The sequence below is a fragment of the Urocitellus parryii genome, chromosome 5 (assembly GCF_045843805.1).
Source record: "Urocitellus parryii isolate mUroPar1 chromosome 5, mUroPar1.hap1, whole genome shotgun sequence".
Lineage (NCBI taxonomy): Eukaryota > Metazoa > Chordata > Mammalia > Rodentia > Sciuridae > Urocitellus > Urocitellus parryii.
The window spans coordinates 69,621,086-69,641,276 of NC_135535.1; the positions used below are offsets into that span (position 1 = coordinate 69,621,086).

General features: G+C 34.6%; 1 protein-coding gene across 4 annotated transcripts in view; it reads left to right on the forward strand.

The window, feature by feature from the left end:
* The window catches only part of Scaf11 (SR-related CTD associated factor 11), an 80,320-nt gene extending 67,441 nt beyond the window's left edge, over positions 1–12,879 (forward strand). The window contains exons 9-15 of one of the 4 annotated variants that reach the window (XM_026400627.2): positions 374–475; positions 2,603–2,709; positions 4,157–6,853; positions 7,588–7,931; positions 9,136–9,306; positions 9,712–9,831; positions 10,088–12,879. In XM_026400627.2, the coding sequence (XP_026256412.2) occupies positions 374–475; positions 2,603–2,709; positions 4,157–6,853; positions 7,588–7,931; positions 9,136–9,306; positions 9,712–9,831; positions 10,088–10,234 (3,688 nt within the window). In that variant the 3' untranslated portion in view covers positions 10,235–12,879. Of the gene's footprint in view, positions 1–373; positions 476–2,602; positions 2,710–4,156; positions 6,854–7,587; positions 7,932–9,135; positions 9,355–9,711; positions 9,832–10,087 lie in introns of all 4 variants that reach the window. The other 3 variants (XM_026400625.2, XM_026400626.2, XM_026400628.2) reach the window with 3 other exon arrangements.
* Positions 12,880–20,191: the final 7,312 nt, after the last annotated feature.

Genomic DNA, 20,191 nt, shown 5'->3' on the forward strand with positions numbered 1-20,191 from the left:
TGCCCCTGGTTCAGTCCACAGTTAAAAAAAAAAAAAAGTTTCTTTCTTATTTTAGGAATGAGTTTATTTATTTATTTTTAATATACATATTTTTTAGTTGTAGATGGACTATCATTTTATTTATTTTTATGTGGTGCTGAGGATTGAACTCAGTGCCTCACACATGCTAGGCAAATGCTCTACCATTGAGCTACAGCCCCAGCCCCAGGAGTGAGTTTATTTTGAAAGTGTTATAATAGGAAAATAATTTTTATGCTTATAAGTATGATCCATAATGCTTGGTATAAAAACTACTGGTATTCTTGGGATAATCGATTGTTACTCCAAATTTTTATTTTTGGAATTCTGATGAAGATCTAAATTTATCTTTTAGTACAGAATTTATAGAAGTCAGTGAAATCAGTGCATTGATTAGGCAGAAGAGACAGGAACTGGAATTGTCATGGTTTCCTGATGCACTGCCTGGAATTGGAAGGTAAAAAAAGATGTTTACTCAAGTGTTTATAATGCTAACATGCACACAAGTTATCATTAAAATTTAAGAGAGCTTTATTTGATAGTTATTTTCCTGAGGAAATTTTGTGTAAGTTAAACAGGTATTTAAAATGCCAAATGAATATATAATTTAATGGACCCTTTGGGAAGTAATAAGTTATATATTTATATGCTCGCTTCACTTAAAGGAGAACAGGATCAGACTAGTAAGATTTATTAATAATAAAAACATTTAGATTTGTCATCCTTCCTCTATTCTTTCACCATTTCAGTCTTACCATTAGTTTGCTGAATTGTTTAAATATATTTCATTCTCAAAAATGTTCTAAATAACTATTTAATCAAGTGTCTAGTCTATTCTGGCATTAATGACTTTCTGTAATCTAGTTCATTGTTTTTAGTTTTAGTTGTGGAGCTACTAGTATAGTTCCACATGCTATATACATAAACCAAGCTCCCACCTACAGTTTAAGGGCTCTGCCTGAGTTTTATATTTATTCCCTAAAAAATAAATCATACTTATTCCCTATAACATTGTGACTTTATTTTATCTGTCACTGTAAGATAGGTCTGTATAGGACTTTTTCCCTCCAGGAATGATGATGGCATGCAAATAGAAGTAAAATTAGGAAGTTCAAATATGTATACTTTGAAACCTTTCCTTACAGTTATATGTTTTTGTACATATGCAAGTTACATATTGTTTTTCTAGTTTTTTTCCTCTTCAGAATGTCAACTAATAATGAGTAAGATAGTCTTTTGTTAGAACTAAATTAAATATATATGAGTAAGAAAAAGGAGCTTGAGAAGTAGATTGGATTTAAATTAAGAAAATTGGGGGAGGGGAAGGTCTTCACTGGTTGATAGGGATACTGAGAATGAGAACTTTGAAGAGACATCATCCTTACATTAAGGATTTATAATAGAGCAATGAAATTTAATTCACTAGTTGTCTGGAAGAGGAAGAATGGTGCAGAGGAACTTGAAGGAACTTTCTGGAGAGATCGAAATGTTTTGTTTCTTGATTGGGCTCGTGGTTATACAGATACTTTGGGAGAAAGTCACCAAACTCTATACTTAGGATCTGTACATCTAGCTGGATGTGGTGGCACACGCCTGTAATCGAGGCTGAGACAGGAGGAAGAGTTCAAAGCTAGCCTCAGCAATGGGGAGATAACTATGGGACTCAATGAGTCTCTGTCTCTAAATAAATAAAAATACAAAATAGGGGTAGGGATGTGGCTGAAGTGCACCTGAGTTCAATCCCTGGTACCAAAAAGAAAAAAAATCTATGCATCTTATTTTATGTTGATATACTTCCAAGTTTATGTGCAGAGTAGACTAGAAAAACAAAAACTGAAACAAAATCTTGACAAATACAATTCACAATAGTCAAATTATGAAAATGCCTATGTGTCCATAAACAGATGAGTGGATAAAGAAAATGGGGTATACAATGGAGTTTTATTGAGCCATAAAGAAAAATAAAATTGTCATTTGCAGGAACATGGATAGAACCATTATGTTAAGAGAAATAAGCCAAACTCAGAAGGTCAGGGGTCATATGTTTTCTCTCAAATGTGGAAGCTAGAGAGGAAGAAAAGAAAGTTGGAGGTGAAGGATATCTCAGGGAAATCAAAGGGAGATCAATAGAGTAGAGGAAAGGGAACAGGAGAGGTAAAAGGGGAGGGAACTGGAAAATTCTTGGAAATGATATTGGCCAAATTTTATTTTCTGCATGTATGAATATGTGTAACACGCAATTCCACCATTATGTACAACTATAATGTGCCAATAAAAATATGGAAAAAATATTGACAGTATTATTTGCAAGAAAATTATCTGATTGTACTAAGTTGCTTTCATCTCTTTACATTCATTTAACAGAAAAAATATGCAAATGTGCTTTTTCAATGTTTTTTCTTTGTAGCCAGTTGGTGGCCAACTTTGGGCAATGAATAATCTCGAAGTTAGATTTTTAGTTACTTGGGCAAAAAAGTTTATTTTAGTATTGCTAACCAGATTTGGAGAACTAATAGTTTTTGATTACTGGTCTAATTTTATAAAGAATTTAAACACAAATATCTATTTTGTTTTGAATTTTCAGAATTGGTTTTATACCTTGGGATATTGAAACAGAAGTTCTTCCTCTCATTTCTTCTGTGTTGCCACGAACTATTTTTCCAACAAGTACCGTATCTTTAGAAAATTTTGGTAAAGTTTGTGAAACTTTTTTGTATTTTAAAAAATAATTATTGTTTGTATTATTATTAGCTTCTTCCAATTTCATAGGTATCCGAATGTCAATGAATTAAAATAAATTATAGTAAGTTATAATACCTTTAGATATTTACTTAATAATTGGACAGTGACTTGATTTGAAAATCATTCCAACTTAGAGTGTATATATGCATGTGAGTATGTCCACTATCTATATATATACATATCTGCATGCATGACTTTAGATACATACAATGGACCATTTGGCCATTAAAAAGGGAGGAAATCCTGTCATTTGCAAAAATATGGGTGAACTTGCAGGATATTATACTAAGTGAAATAAGCTGAGACAGAAAGACAAATACCATGTGATTTCACTCATGTGATATCTGAAACATTTGATTTCATAAAGCTGAGAATAGAATGGTGGTTTCCAGGAGCTGGGGTGGTACTTGGGGGTGGTACCGGGAGATATTGGTTAAGGGATCCAACATTTGAGTTAGGAGAAATAAATTCAAAAGCTCTTGAGTATAATAAGGGGACTATAGTTAATAATATATTATAATCTTCCAAAATGCCAAGAATAGATAACAAAGTATTCTCAGCACAAAAATAATAACTGTGAAATAATGTATAGTTAATTAGCTAGATTTAGTCATCCCCCAGTGTATATATACTTCAGAATGTTCTACACAGTGTACACATACATCTTTATCTGTCAGTTAAAAAAAAAAAAAATCTGTCCCAAGCTGGGTGTGGTGGCACATGTCTGTAATCTCAGCTTTCTGGGAGACTCAGGGAAGAGAATTGCAAGTTCCAGGCCAGCCTGGGCAACTTGGACCTTTTCTCAAAATAAAATAAAAAGGTCTAGTAATGTGTCTCAGTAGAAAAATTCTTGACTCTCATGTGTGGTGAGACTAGTACTGGGGGAAAGAAAAAATGGTTCCAACTAGAAAATTTATTTTAGAGTTTTTAGAAATTACAACTTCAAGGCTTTGGGGAAGGGACAAGAAGTCTCCTTTCTGTTTAGGGCTTTAGTATTTAAACCATAGATCTTTAGAAGTAGCATATATAAATTATTTGTGAAGAAGCAGTTTGAGTCTTTGTCTACTTATTGCTAACTTGACAGTTTTTCTTTTTGCTTAGATAATAACAGCTCATTAAACAAATAGTATCTAACTAAGCATATTTTACTTTTTTCCCCATGTTAAATTGCCCACATGGATTCAAGTACAGTTATAACTTATTTCAATAGAATTACTAAAAGCTGATGAAATCTTGCATTACTCGGATGTTAGTAACTATTCACTTATTTATAATTTGATTCACAAGTATTTTTTCACTGTATTGCCCACTCATACTAAAATTAACTTAAGCCAAACCTACTGTCAGGTTTTGCAACATTTTAAAAACATTTTTAATTGTTTCCCCATCTTATCAGGTACTTCTTTCAAGGGATGCACGTTGACACATACCCAGGAAGGAGAAGAAAAGAAGCAGACTTCTAGCACATCAAATACTAGAGGATCAAGACGAAAACCTGCAACAGCAACTCCTACAAGAAGATCTACACGTAATACAAGAGCTGAGACTGTCAGTCAGTCTCAGAGATCCCCAGTATCAAGTAATTCTGGGTGTGATGCCCCAGGTAATAGTAACCCTTCTGTAAGTGTTTCCTCTCCAGCTGAGTCAGAAAAGCAAAGACAAGCTCCAAAACGGAAGCCTGTAAGAAGAGGAAGAAAACCACCTATACTGAAAAAGAAACTCCGGAGTTCTATACCTCCCCCTGAAAAATCATCTTCTAGTGATTCAGTAGAGGAAGAAACAGCAGAATCTGACACACCACCTGTGTTAGAGAAAGAGCAGCAATCAGATGTAGAAAGTAGTGACATTTGTTCTTTGCAGACAGATGTAGAAAATCAGTCTGCTAATTGTTTGAAAAGCTACAGTGAACAAATAAAAGAAAGTGAGGAATGTAGCAAGAATCATGATGTAGAGGAAAAGGAACCTTTGTATTCTGAATCTACTCAAGATCTTCCTGTGCTAGTTGGAGAGGAGAAAGAAAATAAACTTGAGAGTTCAGGTATAGAAGGTAAAGTTTTGTGTTTAGAAAGTGAGCTTTCTAAAGATATTTTTGAAAAAGGAAGTGATCCTTTGGAAAATCAAGACCAGGTATCTGAATCTTCAGAATCAGAGGTAAAAGTAGTTGTAGGTTCAGATCATTCTCCAAATGATTTTCTTAAATGTTCAAGATCTGAAACTGAAATACACCAATCTGTGTCTAGTCTCCATCTAGATGAGAAACTTGAGAATGCAGAGTCAGTGGTTAATAAAGGCATAGTAGAAAGTCCTGTAGTAGTAATTATTGATCATAATGATTATTCAGTAAAAACAGAAGAGATTGTAGTGAACCCAAAGTTAGAATCTTCTGATGGTGAAATTATACAAACAGCAGACAGCAAATCTTTTGAGAGCACAGAGATTCAGTTACTCAGGCATGTTGAAACTGGTGATGCAGTAATAGCTGCAACATGTGATACTTCACAAAATGAAAATTCAGGTAGTATTAAAGACTCTGAAAATAATTTATTAAAAAATGACGTTAACACCAAATCAGACAAATCTTTAGAAGAAAATACTGAATCTCTTGTTGAACATCCTACATCTCCAGAATTGCCCAACACACACATAGAACTGACCCAGAAACATTTCGGTGAGGATGATAATGAAATGATACCCATGGAGTGTGATTCATTTTGTAGTGATCAAAATGAATCTGAAATTGAATCATCTGTAAATGCTGATACTAAACAATTAAATGAAACTTCTGTGGCACACTCTTCTGAAAATATGCCGTCTTCAGATCCTGTTAATGAAAAGGTTGAAACTGGATCTCAGCCATCTGAAAGCTCATTAGATAAAACAGATAAAGCCAAAAAGCCTCGTACTCGGAGATCACGATTTCATTCTCCATCTACTACTTGGTCTCCTAACAAAGACTCTACACAAGAAAAAAAGCGGTCTCAGTCTCCATCTCCCAAAAGAGATACTGGAAAAGAAAGCAGGAAGTCTCGATCACCATCTCCTAAGAAAGAATCTGGTAGAGGACGGAAAAAATCTCGTTCTCAGTCCCCTAAAAAGGATATGACAAAAGAAAGGAGGCATTCTCAGTCTCGGTCTCCAAAAAGAGATAGTGCCAGGGAAGGCAGAAGATCTGAATCACTGTCCCCCAAAAGAGATATTTCTAGAGAGAACCAAAGATCACAGTCAAGAGTGAAAGATTCTTCCTCAAGAGAAAAATCGAGGTCCCGGAGCAGAGAAAGAGAAAATGATAGAGATGGACAGAGGAGAGATCGTGATAGAGAAAGAAGAACTAGACGGTGGTCCAGGTCCAGATCTCGTTCTAGGTCACCATTACGGTCTAGAACAAAAAGTAAAAGTTCATCATTTGGTAGAAATGAAAGAGATAGCTACTCTCCCCGGTGGAAGGAAAGGTGGACAAATGATGGTTGGAAATGTCCACGAGGAAATGATCGGTACAGAAGGAATGACCCAGAGAAGCAGAATGAAAATACTAGAAAAGAAAAAAGTGATATCAGTTCAGATGCTGATGATCCAAATTCTGACAAACATAGAAATGACTGTCCCAGTTGGGTAACCGAAAAAATTAATTCTGGGCCTGATCCAAGGACCAGAAATTCAGAAAAATTGAAAGATTCCCACTGGGAAGAAAATAGAAATGAAAATTCAGGGAATTCTTGGAATAAAAACTTTGGTTCAGGTTGGATGTCTAACCGTGGTAGAGGTAACCGTGGCAGAGGCACTTACAGAGGTAGTTTTGCCTACACAGATCAGAATGAAAATAGGTGGCAAAACCGAAAACCCCTCTCAGGGAATTCAAATAGTTCAGGGAATGATTCTTTCAAGTACATGGAACAGCCACCCTATAAGCGGAAAAATGAACAAGAGTTCTCATTTGATACACCAGCTGATAGATCAGGGTGGACATCTGCATCTAGTTGGGCTGTGAGAAAGACTCTGCCAGCAGATGTACAAAACTATTATTCACGACGAGGGAGGAATTCTTCAGGTCCACAGTCTGGATGGATGAGACAAGAAGAGGAAACAACTGAACAGGGTAACATATTGTTTACTTGTTGATAGTATTTTACTTGAAGAAAAAGGTTATAAATGTAATACTGGTATGAATTGAAATGATCTTTATTTATAGTTTTTATAATGTTAAGCTGAACCCTAGTTTATAAATCACTTTGCATTACATATGTATATATGTATATATACATATAAACATACACATAATATATGTCAGTATTTATTTTTAAACCCCACATAGTCTCCAAATTTTGCTGTTTGCTAGTGTCTTAAATATTTATGTACTGTTTACTACATAGAAGGTTTGGAAATTAACTTCTATTAACGTTTGTTTCAAATGTGCACACTTGAATTTTTATTGATCATTATTCTCATACAAATAAGTCATTCTTCTAATTCTTATCTTTCCTTGTGATGGACATGAAAGAAAAAAACAGTTCAAAATATTAAAAATTGATCTTACTTGTAATTTAGTAATCGATTTTTATATAACGTTTTTTAACTACTAAGCTTCTTGAATTACTGATTCTTTGTTGCTGTTGATGTATGTTATCATGTGAACTTATGTTTTCGACATTTTCTTTTAATTAGAAAACCATTCTCCATTATTTTAGATATGACAGGATTAAATAATTAGATATTAGTTTTGGTATACTTGAGTCTTTTGCTACTTAATTTTACTATAATCGTTGGTTCTTTGCTTCTCTGTTTGAAGATTTGTAACTTTTTTTTTTCACAAGTTCTTTTTTCTTTTGATAGATTCTAACCTAAAAGACCAAACAAATCAAGAAGTTGATGGTTCTCAGCTACCTATAAATATGATGCAACCACAAATGAACGTAATGCAACAACAAATGAGTGCACACCAGCCTATGAATATCTTCCCATATCCAATGGGTGTTCATGCCCCTTTGATGAACATCCAACGCAATCCATTTAACATTCATCCCCAGCTACCCTTGCATCTCCACACAGGAGTGCCTCTCATGCAAGTAGCTGCTCCTACCAGTGTAACTCAGGGACTGCCACCACCACCACCCCCTCCCCCTCCATCTCAACAAGTCAGCTACATTGCTTCACAGCCAGATGGAAAGCAGCTGCAGGTATGTTCTTAGGAGCTCAAATTTAATCAACATAAATATTATATATATATCAACATTATAAATATTTTAGCTCTTGAGGGCAAATATTTAAGGAAGGGCTTCTTGGCATTTAGAAACAATTGTTTATTTCTGGTGAACCTTCATAATCCCTTTTTTTATTTTCCTTTTCAACACTTCTGCCACCAGTCCCCAAGTAGGAAAATTAATTGAACATGCAAGCTACATGTATGCCATTATTTATATCCAATAGGGTCTTTGTCAGATTAAGAAGACAAATAATGCCAGTTGTGGTGGTGTATGCTTGTAATTCCATTATTCAGGAGGCCTAGGCAGGAGGATTGCAAGTTTGGGGTATATCTCAGTGGTAGTGCTTGCCTAGCATGCACAAAGCCCTAGATTCAATTTCTAGTACTGCCAAGAGGTGGGAAATGAGACCAAATTATGAGTCAAACTAGAATAGAGTAAAAGGTGCTTTAAAATGTTTCCCTATTTTAATTGAATTTTTGGTACTGGGTGGTGGAAATTAGTGATTACTGTGATCAGGCTTGTATTATGATGCTTGGACAAATGCTAGATAAAGCTATTCATTACCAATTATCATCTATGTTTCATTTTCATGAATTCACCATGCTAAAAAGGAAGAAATACCTTTGTGAGAGAAAAATCTGAATAATTTTGGATTGTGTTGCTTATAGTTTTATATCTACCTTAGAAATTCTAGAATCATGACAATAAGATTTTGTTGGAAGAGTAGGTAAATGAGATTTTAGATTTGGTTTCTTATTATCATTTTCTGTGAACTCACACTTCAGGCCATTTAACATCAGTGTCTCATTTTCTTCAGTCCTTAAGTAGGGGCATTTACTTTAATATTTCTAAAGAGTCTTGCAGAAAGATACACCTCTTTAAATGCCGTTTTTCTCCTTATTTATGTTGCTGTGAGAACATTGTAATACACATATAATTTAAAAGTCATCTTGACATATTTAAATAAGGCACCATTTAAAAATGTTATTCATTTTTCTTGAAATAGCTCTGTATATATAAATGATCTGAAATATGCATTTCTCATATTTTGAATCTTTGTGTTTAAGTACTAAGGTTGAATCATTTTTGTGTTTTTTAATGTTATTTCTAATACATGACTAATAGACTTCTTTTGACTATAAGTAATCCATTAACTCATGATAACTCTTTAAAACAGGGTATTCCTAGTGCTTCTCATGTAGGTAATAACATGAGTACACCAGTCTTGCCTGCTCCGACAGCAGCCCCAGGAAATATGGGAACAGTTCAGGGACCAAGTTCTGGTAATACTTCGTCATCAAGTCACAGCAAAGCCTCTAATGCTGCTGTAAAATTGGCAGAAAGCAAAGTAAGTGTTACAGTGGAAGCCAGCGCAGATAGCTCGAAGACAGACAAGGCAAGTTCAAAGTTGAGAGCAACCTACATAATTCTATATATGATAAAGATGAAAAAAATATCAGTTTTCTGTTGTACAGTGGTGAAGGGAAATTATTATTAATAGTCTTAAATTCCATTATTATTTAAAGGGTTCTATCTAGATATGTTGATGCTCAGTGAATTACTGGTAATATTACATAATTATTTTTATCAATATTTGACACATGTTATTTACTGTTTTGTATTTGTCATACTAATATTTTAAGAATTTTTTTGTAAAAATGTTGGTGTGCTGTGTTTTCATTTTTATGTTTTTAAAGAAATTTTTGAAAGTATGTGATTGGTAGCTAATAATTATACATTTTCTTCTCATCAGAAATTGCAAATTCAAGAAAAAGCAGCACAAGAGGTAAAATTGGCTATTAAACCATTTTACCAAAATAAAGATATCACCAAGGAAGAATATAAAGAGATTGTACGGAAAGCAGTAGATAAAGTAAGTTATAGCTTTAGTGATGTTCTGGGCATACTGTTTTGAACCACCTCTATTTTAATAGAGGAATGTTTAAATTTAATTAATAAAAGCTAGCTCCTACTAATTCTTGGCTGCTTTTTTACCTTTAGAATAAGTTCATGTGAGAGATGCAACATGAAAATTCTATCTCTTTGGGGGTTATTTATTTTCACAAAACTTTCCATTTTGCTTTAATCCCTTTAAGCATGAAAAAAGTTTTCCCCCCCTTTTCTCTTAGGTTTGTCATAGTAAGAGTGGAGAAGTAAATTCTACTAAAGTGGCAAATCTGGTAAAAGCCTATGTAGACAAATACAAATATTCACGGAAGGGGAGCCAAAAGAAAACTCTGGAGGAACCCGTGTCTACTGAAAAAAACATAGGCTGAAATGGGGAGCGCTATAAAGGACATTATCAAGATATCTGCAAAGTGCAATTTCAACATGTACCATTAACTGAAAATCATACATAACTGTGATTGAAATTTGGTTTTGATAAAATTATTTTTTTTAATGTAGGATATAATGTTTTGTTCTAAATAAATATAGTTCTGCACTGCAACTTATATCCAACCCCCAAACCCAAATAAAGCAAATTCAAGGGAGAGGAAAGGGTTTAACGAATGTGCATTTTTATTAGGATTGTGTTATAGTGTGGATACTGGAAGATGTACAGTTTTTTGATTAGAATAATGGAGTGCATAATTTAGAAATTTCTAAGTGCATTGGTTTTGGAAGAGATATATATATAATACATTTATTCTGTCAGACTAAAAAATAAAATATGATCTTTATGACTTTCCCCCTTACTTATAGAAAGTTAAATAATGTATTACCATGAAAAATATTTCTAATATCAAACAGAACATACCAATTGCAGGGTTCCTAATGTGTATTTTTAAAGCACATATCTGAATAAATTGCTTAGATAGAAACAAATTATCACATACGTAAAATTTAGTGTTCAAAACTTTGAGACACTCTTTTATCTGTTGTATCACCAAATAAAGGTTATGCTGCTTGTTTTTCTTTTGTGCCTTTTTTCTTCTCCAGTTGAGATAAAGCAGTTTGATTTGTTAGGTACAATTTTGGCAGTTCCAAGTCTTTGTTGAATTTAGAAGACCAATTTGGAAAAAAGTGTTGATTTTATAGAAATTATGTTTCTTCATAATATCTTCTACCCATCAGAGATGATAAATTATTTGTGCCAACTGGAGAATTGCTGTTAAGTGGTGACCCCCCCCCCCCTTTCTTTGGGACAAAGGTAGAATTATAAAATTCACTTGCTAGCTTCAGGTTGTGCTCATTTGTCTAATCACTGATAAAATTCTTTTCACATTTAAGAAATCCTCAAATGCTTTATAGTGAATGAAGTGTTGATTTATTAGGTGATCATATAATGGCTATTAGCCATGTTGCAAAATTGTAAACATTGAAATCTGTGAAGAGGAAGAGGCAATGAAGCAATGGAGTTTTGATTAGCCTTTCAGGGACTAGTAATTTTGTAACTCTTTTTTTAAAGTACTAGATTATGTTAATTTTTTTTAAAAGGTAAGTTTAAAATGTTTATAATGCCATTATTTTAATTGGCATCTTCAAAGAAAAAATGGCTTCTTTCTGTGATAAACTGTCTTTCATTCCAGTAACAATTTTCAGTAGATACCAAATATTTGGGAAATAGGTTAGTGGACCCAAGGTAAATGTATGCCTCTAGTGAGACCTTTTACTAGCTAAACTAGTGAGAGCAATACTCTGTAGAACTGTGTTTTTCTAAAGTAAAGATGATCTGTTTCTCAGTTTTTTGTGCATAATACTTTCCTGGTGCTAGCTTTGATAGGCAAAATATTTTGAAATGTTGGTCCTCATAGTGATTGTGCTAGTTAGTAATACGTTTTGCTAGGTTATGATTGTAATCCTAAAAATATTTCCAAGCAGTTTTCGATCTTCATTCTACATTTCTGGGCATTTGTAATATAGTATTTTAATTACATATATATTTTTAATTCAAGTTTGTGTTTAGATTACGATGGGGAAAGAAGTTTAGAAGTATTTCTTCTAATAAAATATTAAGACAGTTTCAAATATCAATGCACACCTCCTCAGTTTCAGTTTAGAACTTTGTCAAACAATAGTGTGATCTTGCAACTGAGTTCACACTGAAAATTTTGTGGCAAATTGTTGTGCCTGAGCTGGTTAAGTCATGCAATGCGTGGTTTCCCTGCATTTTATCTCAGTGACGTTTGGGGTTTGGGTTACATTTTTATAATTTGCTTTATACCATTGGACTTTTGCAGACAAGTGAAATGAAGTTTTGAAGAAAGATTTAGGTGATGTGGGAAAAAGCTAAAGCCTCATACCTTTGGTGGAATTCTCATGAGGTATTTCCACCTTTCTTGAAAATAACTCATGTGTGTTCCAAATCTGGTTGGGGCACTAATTGACTGCATTTAAAATAAGGAAGAATGTTACTGGATGAGAATTTAAACTTAAAATTTTGAAATGTTTTTAGATTGAATTAGAAAATGTGTGCTGTGTGTTAAAAGATACACATTTCTTGAACATTTCCCATTATTTTTTTTCAGAAATTCACATTAATTTTGCATGTGCATAGGCTTAATAAAAGACAGTTTATGGGGTTATAGATTCCTTTTTTTTGTTTGTGTTTTAAAAATCAAGATTATTGTTGTCTTGACTTTTGGGACCTTGGTCCCTGTTACTTAGAGTCAGAGTGACTGATGTTTTAGGCTATAGAGATCTCGCCTAGAATTTTGAGACTAATAGTGGTTATTCATTATTTTAACATTCCAAAAGTTTTGTGATTTTGTTGTTGTTCTGGTATTACCACATTTTCTCCATTACCTTCCTTTAAATAGCCACACTGTGTACTGCTTGAATGTTCCATCTAAAAGATGTTGCTTCAGAAGCACAGTGTTTGCCCCAGGGTCTGAAACATTGTAGTACGAGGTTGGAGTGCTGTCTGCCGAAACAATACTCTTTAACAAATATGTAGTGTGTAATATTTTCTAATAAATTCTTTTGATAAACAAAGTAGTGTCTTTACCATTTTATTAAGTTTCCTGGGAAATGATTACTTTATTATAGCCCTTTTCCAACCATGTGTTGAAGAATTTCTTGTATTTATATCAGAATCACTAGCATCATAGCTACATCAATGTTCACGCTCCTAAAGCATTAGAGTTAGTTATGAACATCCATTTTAATAGAATTTTTTTCTAATTGCATAGTTATTGTAGGAAATTAGAAAGCTATTAGTAAATTTGTAAAAGAGACTGAAAAACAAAAGGAGAAAAATCACCTTAGCCAAAGGTAGCAATTTTGCATCTGTTTTGTGACCTATCCTTTTCAGTTAATGATATATTGAGAATTTTGATAAGAATTACTCTACAAGGTGACTTTTAATGGTGATATAGTTTTCTATTAAACACACACACACACATACACACACTTTTTCCTTCTCTACTGGGAGTTGAACCCAGGGGTTCTCTACCACTGATCTATATTCTAAGCACTTTGAGACAAGAGTCTCATCAAGATGCCCAGACTGGCTTCAAATTGTGATCCTTCTGCTTCAACTTCCCCAGTAGCTGGGATTGCAGCACCACACCTGGCCTATATAGATATACTTTTTTTTTTTTTTTTTTGTTATTGGGAATTGAACCAGGGGTATTTAACTAGTGAGCCACATTCCCCAACCTTTTTACAATATTTTATTTAGAGACAGGGTCTGCCTGTATTGCTTAGTACTTTGCTAAGTTATTGAGGTTGGCTTTGAACTCATGATCCTCCTTCAGCACCCCAGCTGCTTGAATTATAGGCATGTACCACTGCGCCTGGCTAGATGTTCTCTTAAGACAATCCTCTACTGTTGGGTATTTGTTTCTACAAATATGAATAAATCAGTAAAGTACTTTTTTTCCTAATACAAAGATATTTATAGATAAATTTTATACCCATTTCAGATTGTTATCTTGGAATTGTTATCCTAGAATTAAAAAGTGTTGGTCAGTCATTTTCCCATAAAAAATTAAAAATAATTATGTACACATTTGTTGTATAATTCTTACTCTTCAGTGCATTTACAAAAATGTCTTTAAGGTTGTAGGAAAAGAGGTTTTAAGGATCTTTCCCCCAGTATATGAATTATATTCTAAATTGTTCTCCATCTCCAGTCTCTCACGAAGTAAAAGCCAGCCTTGGTAACTTAGTGAGGTACTAAGCAACTTAGGGAGACCCTGTCTCTAAAATAAAATATTGTAAAAAGGGCGGGGGATGTGGCTCACTGGTTAAGTGCCCCTGGTTTCAATCCCCGATACGCGCCTCAAAAACAAAAAAAATTATCTGTATAGGCCAGGCATGGTACCCACATGCAATCCCAGCTACTGAGTATGTTGAGGCAGAATGATCACAGTTTGAAGTCGGTCTAGGCATCTTAATGAGACTCATGTCTCAAAGTGCTTAGGATACAGATCAGTGGTAGAGAACCTTAGGTTCAATCCCCAGTAGAGGGGGAAAAATTATGTGTGTGTTTAATAGAAAACTATACCATCATTAAAAGCCAGAGTAATTCTTGTCCAAATTCTCAATATATCATATTGATGGTATATTCTACTATCAGTACATACAAATGTGCCCCTTCTGTCTAGTGATTGTCATGCTCTTATGTTAATGTGACATTTATATGTAGGTTTTGGCTGTTAAAAACAAAGCTTATGTTATGTGACTTATTTGTTTAACCTGTTTTGTATACTGGTAGGTTACGTTGAATTGCAGATATACACATTTTAAACTGCTGTCTAAAGGGAATATATTGCTTTATAGTCCTACCATGGATTCAATACTTCATGTACCTGTGCTTATATTCTGTCTTTAATTCCACCTCTGATTTTGGTGCTGAGCATATTAAGATTAGTTTTTGTTCAGAATGTCTTAGTGAACATTCAGTTCATCAAACATTGCCCACCTACTATGTGGCAGTTCTTTGATGTTCATATGTATTGTCAAGTTTGATCTTAACCATAATGTTCTAAGGAAAAGTATAATTAATAATCCATTTATTGAATTTTCAGTATGTGCCAGTCACTGTGAAACATTTCATTTTGTATACCTCTATAAATAAAGCCATTTCTAGTTATTATCTTTGAGAAGATTTGATATGCATAAAGGATTAACATTTATCTAGTTACAAGGCTAAGATTCAGAGCCAAGATTTAAATCTAGGGTTGGTAGATATCAAAGTCGATGCCTGTCCATGGGTATGGTACATTGAGTTCACATGTACACTAATGTAGTAACACATGGGAGTTAACCACTGATAAGTAGGGAATAAAGTAGAAGATGTGATTCACTTTGCATGGGGGAGGGAGGTTTATTGGGTCTAATTATGTCCCTTTTTCTGCACTTCCCAACCTTTATTTTCTGTTGTACTGGAGATCAATCTAGGGCTTCCTTGCCAGTGCTAGGTAAGTGCTCTGCCATTGAGTCATGCCCCCAGTACCATTTTTGACTTATTTTTTTAAAACATTTTTTTAGTTGTTCATGGACATTTATTAATATTCAGTGCCAAGAATGCCTCAACACATGCTAAACAAGTGCTCTACCCCTGAGCCACAACTCTAGCCCCCATTTTTTTTTTTTACTATAAATAGCACCCCTACTATTTACTATCTTGGAGGTATTAAACCTTTAATATTGAAGTCATCTTAAATGAATTCTTTGTCTTTTTCACTTGTTACCATTCTCTTGTGTTCCTTTGTACCAAAAAGTTCCCTGTCTTGTTTACATTTTCATCTTTCAGTGGTCTTAACTATTAGATACCAAAGAGTAGTCATCCAGTAGCACAGTTTAGGTTATGTTATTCTACATAAAAAACATTTATTAAATAGAGGATGTATGCTACACACTAGAGAATAAGCAAAATCACCTACATTAATGGAGCTATATGCTATTGTGGGAAGAAAGAATAAACAGATATAACTGATACGAGTACAGAGGGGAGGGCTATGAGGTGTTCAAAGTGTCCAATGTAATAGGACATAAGTGTGATCTGGGAGAACTCCTGAAGGAGATGACACTCCAGCTAAGAACTAAAAAGTAATTACTCAAAGAGAAAAAATGAGATGGTAGAGGAAAAAGGAGGTGCAAAAGTTCCCAGCCAGAAGTAGCACAGCAACTTTAAGCTTACAATGGCAGGAATGAAGATTTGTAGTTTTAGGCAACATTATGCAAAGAAAAGCTAAGCAATGGGTATTTCACATGATCAGATTTGCATTTTGAAAGGATTGCTCACGAGTTGGATGTTGTGGCATGTGTCTATAATCCCAGTTTATTTGGAGGAAGTTTGAGAGGCCAGCCTGAGCAATTTAGTGAGAGCCTATCTTAGAGAAAAAAAAGAAAGAAAATAACAAGGGATGTAGCTCAGTGATAAGGTACTCCAGAGTTCAATCCCCAGTATGCTGCCTCCACCAAAAAGGGTCATTCAACCTCCTAGAGTTTTACATTTTATCCAGTTGACTACAGTGTCATGATCAATCACTACTGATGGACATACAAATTCGTATTTTTCTGAAAGGCAGTTTAAAAATATCTTAGAAGGGTCATATACTCTTTCTATGATTTAAAACATGATCCACATTTTTATTCTTTTCTAATATTAGTGGAGAGTTGGAGAAAGGTTAAGATAAGCTGGTACATTCATATGGAAATATTTTGCAGTAAAGTATTTGCAGGAGAAAAATGAGAGGATGATGCTCCTGGAACATAAATGGGGGGCGGGGAGGCACAAACAATATACAATATTTTTTTTAAAGAAAATTAACCATAAAATATAGATTATCACTAGAGGATTATATTTGGGTAATAGAGGATATTCCCTCCTAGGCTGTTCTTTGGCTTCCAAATTTCCTAGAAGTTAGCAAAAGTATAATTTAAAAAATTTCCAAATTGCAGGCTTAGTTGTTGGGGTTCTGAAGGTAGGAGAAAAGGGCTGTAACTTTGCTGTGGGTTGGGGAGCTGGCGTGCTCCTTACATTTAGCTCCCCAGGGAGGAGCTTGGCCTCTTCTGACAGCTGATACATGCACCCACTGGCTTTGTAAGTGGGAGAAACCAGTTATAAGGAAGTAGCCTTCCCAAACCATAACTAGCTTGAGAATACTCTGTACTGTGAGGACCAGAGAAGAAAAATCCATGGTCTGGTAGTAAGTAGGGGAGTCTTAGCTTTAAAGCTCACAGAGAACCTGGGACTCGACTCAAGTGTTTTCTCTGAGCCAGTTGCTTATGAAAGGGCACTACTTACCTACATTGTAGGGTTGCTGTGAGGATTGTGATGTTGCATGTGTCTTGAAATGTCCTCTATGTTAACCTCCTACCTACCCAGTGAGGACTGCTTGTCTCAATATCTCCTCTTGAACATGATGAAAATGCAACTTACTTGCCCAGTGGTTTGCACTCTAGTTACATATTTAGGGTCATTTAGAGAGCTTTTAAAAAGGCAGCATACAGGCACCCTCCAGTTTTATCTAGGAATGGGATACTTTAAAACCTCCCTGGGTAGTCTAATATGCCACCATGGAGCAAATCACTAATTTTTTAAGATTCCGTGCAGAACACAGCTGTTATGTTAGAATAACATCAATTAATTAGATCACAACTTCTCTTAAAATTATTTGGATTATGTCCCTGCTCTCAGAAGTAGCAATAGCACCTGATAGCTTGCATATATACTCCTTTTTAACCTTGTTTTCTACTAGTTTTTCTGGCTTTAGATGCCTGCCATTAAGCACTGACTAGATGGCAAACAACAAATCTGTAGAGGCAAGATGTCAAATATTTCCAGGGTGCTCAGTTGTTGATGGTACAAATTCTTGTAGGAACCTAGATGTTCACATAAGTAGGACGTGTATGTTTAATTCAAGTTTATTTACACACTTGGCTAACAGAGTTATAGCTTCTAAAATTATCATTGTAGCATTGTTTTTTCCCTAAATCATACCTGGAAATTTTTTCTTACTCTTTAGTAGCCAGTAGCATGTTGTCTTTTGCTCTATCAAGTGTGTCGCTACTTAGAACCAGAGGCTAACACTGAGTGCTGTGTGCCAGGCATTTTATTTTTAAAACCTCCTTTCATTTCCCTAAGAATCCTGAAAGAGAGATCCTGATATTAACCTCATTATTGAACTGAAAAAAGAAGTTACTTCTACAAGATCACTCCATTGTGATAGAATCAGATCTCACAACTGGGCCTGAGTCCAAAGCTTGTGCTCTCTGCCCTCTCAGGATACTCAGCTGATCACCTGCTCTTCCTGGTTATAATTCCTTAGGTTTATGAAGTAGTCAGGTCCAAACACTTAATTCTTTCTCCCTCAACTCAGTATCTTGAGCACTGGAAATGATATACCTATTTCTATCTTCATTGTCCCTCTCCATAACTGAGTCAAGTAATAATTACTCAGGTGGCTGCCTTATTCATAGTCTGTTCTTCCAGTTAATCTCTAAATGAATAGTTAATTCAAGTAAAGTTAAGTCATGAACTGTATGCCATGTTGTTAACCTAGAGCAGAACTCCTTCAAGCAAAATCTTAACTGCAGCAGTTAATGAATGGGTCTGCTCAGCTGAAGGTGAGGACTGCATACCTTCCCTGTTTAATTTGACCTCTTTTGAGGTACCTCTGGATGATACCAAGATCCATTTTGGACTGTATTTGTATAAATGACTTAGATCCTACTTTGTGGCAATATCTTTAATAATAAGATAAAATTGCACTGCTAAGTGAATGCCCAACAGAAACAAATATGCTCAATTGTAGCAAGAGAGAAGCACAATGTCCACAGCATGATTTGTAATAATTCCAAAATGTTAACAACCTAAATGGCATTAAATGTTGGAATACTACTCAGCAAGTAGAAAATAAAGGGATTGGCTACTTCCAAGAGTATAGGTCTCACATCCAAGCAGAGTGAAGACATGACATACAATCCAGTACTTTATTTCAAAGCTCAAAATTTGACAATTTAATGATAGCATTTAGAGATGTTTTCTTAGGAAGTAAAAAAGAAAGGAAGTGACTGAGGGGTAGTGGTTAAAATTGGGATGGGACATACGAGGCAGAAAGGGGGGAGGTGTCATTTAATTTCTTCACCTGAGCAATCGCTACAATAGAGGTTTGCTATAAAATAGTCTCTATTTTATGCCATTATGTGTGTTGCATTTCAGTTTAAAATTTAAAAAATATCTGGGTTAGAGATTAACCCAAAGTCATTTATTGTTTTAGATTTATGATTATCATATCTACCATTATTCATCCCTTCTCAGTTCAGTCCCAGTGAGCGAAAGAAAAGCAGTCTGAAATTTTGGGGGGAAAAAGTCCCCATTGAAAGAATATGCATCGCATAAAATGTGCTTCTGTTTGGAACGGGAAGTAAAGTCAAGCAACAAATATGTGAGTGTCTGTTTGCATGAAAGTGGTTATTTTGTGTACACTTAAAATAGTGCTTTCTGTATTCAGTTGTACCACTTTCAGATCCCTTCCTTTTCTGTTATTCTTTAAAGAAACCATACTGATTTTTCACCCAAATGAGAAAGGTTTTTGTTTTTAATTCAAAATTGCCTGTACCAGGCAACCAATTGCCCTATAGTGAATTTGTTGGATGGGTCAACCTGGAAACTAGTGTTTTCTTTCACAGTGTAGCTGTAAATGGGGCATCGTTTCTAATAATTCAGATCACTAAGTCCTCTCTAAAATACGAAATGATTTTTCCCAGTTTTGAGAAGCACTAATGTACAAATACAGGGATTCTGAAATCCCTTAGCCAAACATGTTGATTAAGCCTATTAAATCAACTTATCTCACTGTGTTTGATTCCCTGAAATTGTTGAGTTGTGGGGACAATTTTTTGTGTTAATTTATAGCTTTATAGTTAATTAACCCCAGCAGTAGTCAATCTATAACCTTCCTTCTGAACAAGACCTCTCCAAACTCAAACTCTCAAGTCTCTCAGTAAATAAGACATTTCTTCTCCACTAAATCCTTTCTACTTTCTTCATCAAGCACATGAGTCTTAGACAGTTAAACTCACAGAACACTTTTTCTTATGGTACTTGTTTTAACTTTTAGCTTTAGTAATATTTATGAATTTGTCCTAACTTCAAAGCAGAAACTTGAACAGTGGTCATCTAGTAGTAAAATTATGATTGTGTAACCTGGTCACAAAAGATACTTTTTAGAAGGCACATTATCTTTTGAATAAATACATCCAATATGATTTTATTGCAGACTGAAGTCCACAGGATCCAGGACTAGACTTTAATGATCACCTTTTTCTCTATTAAA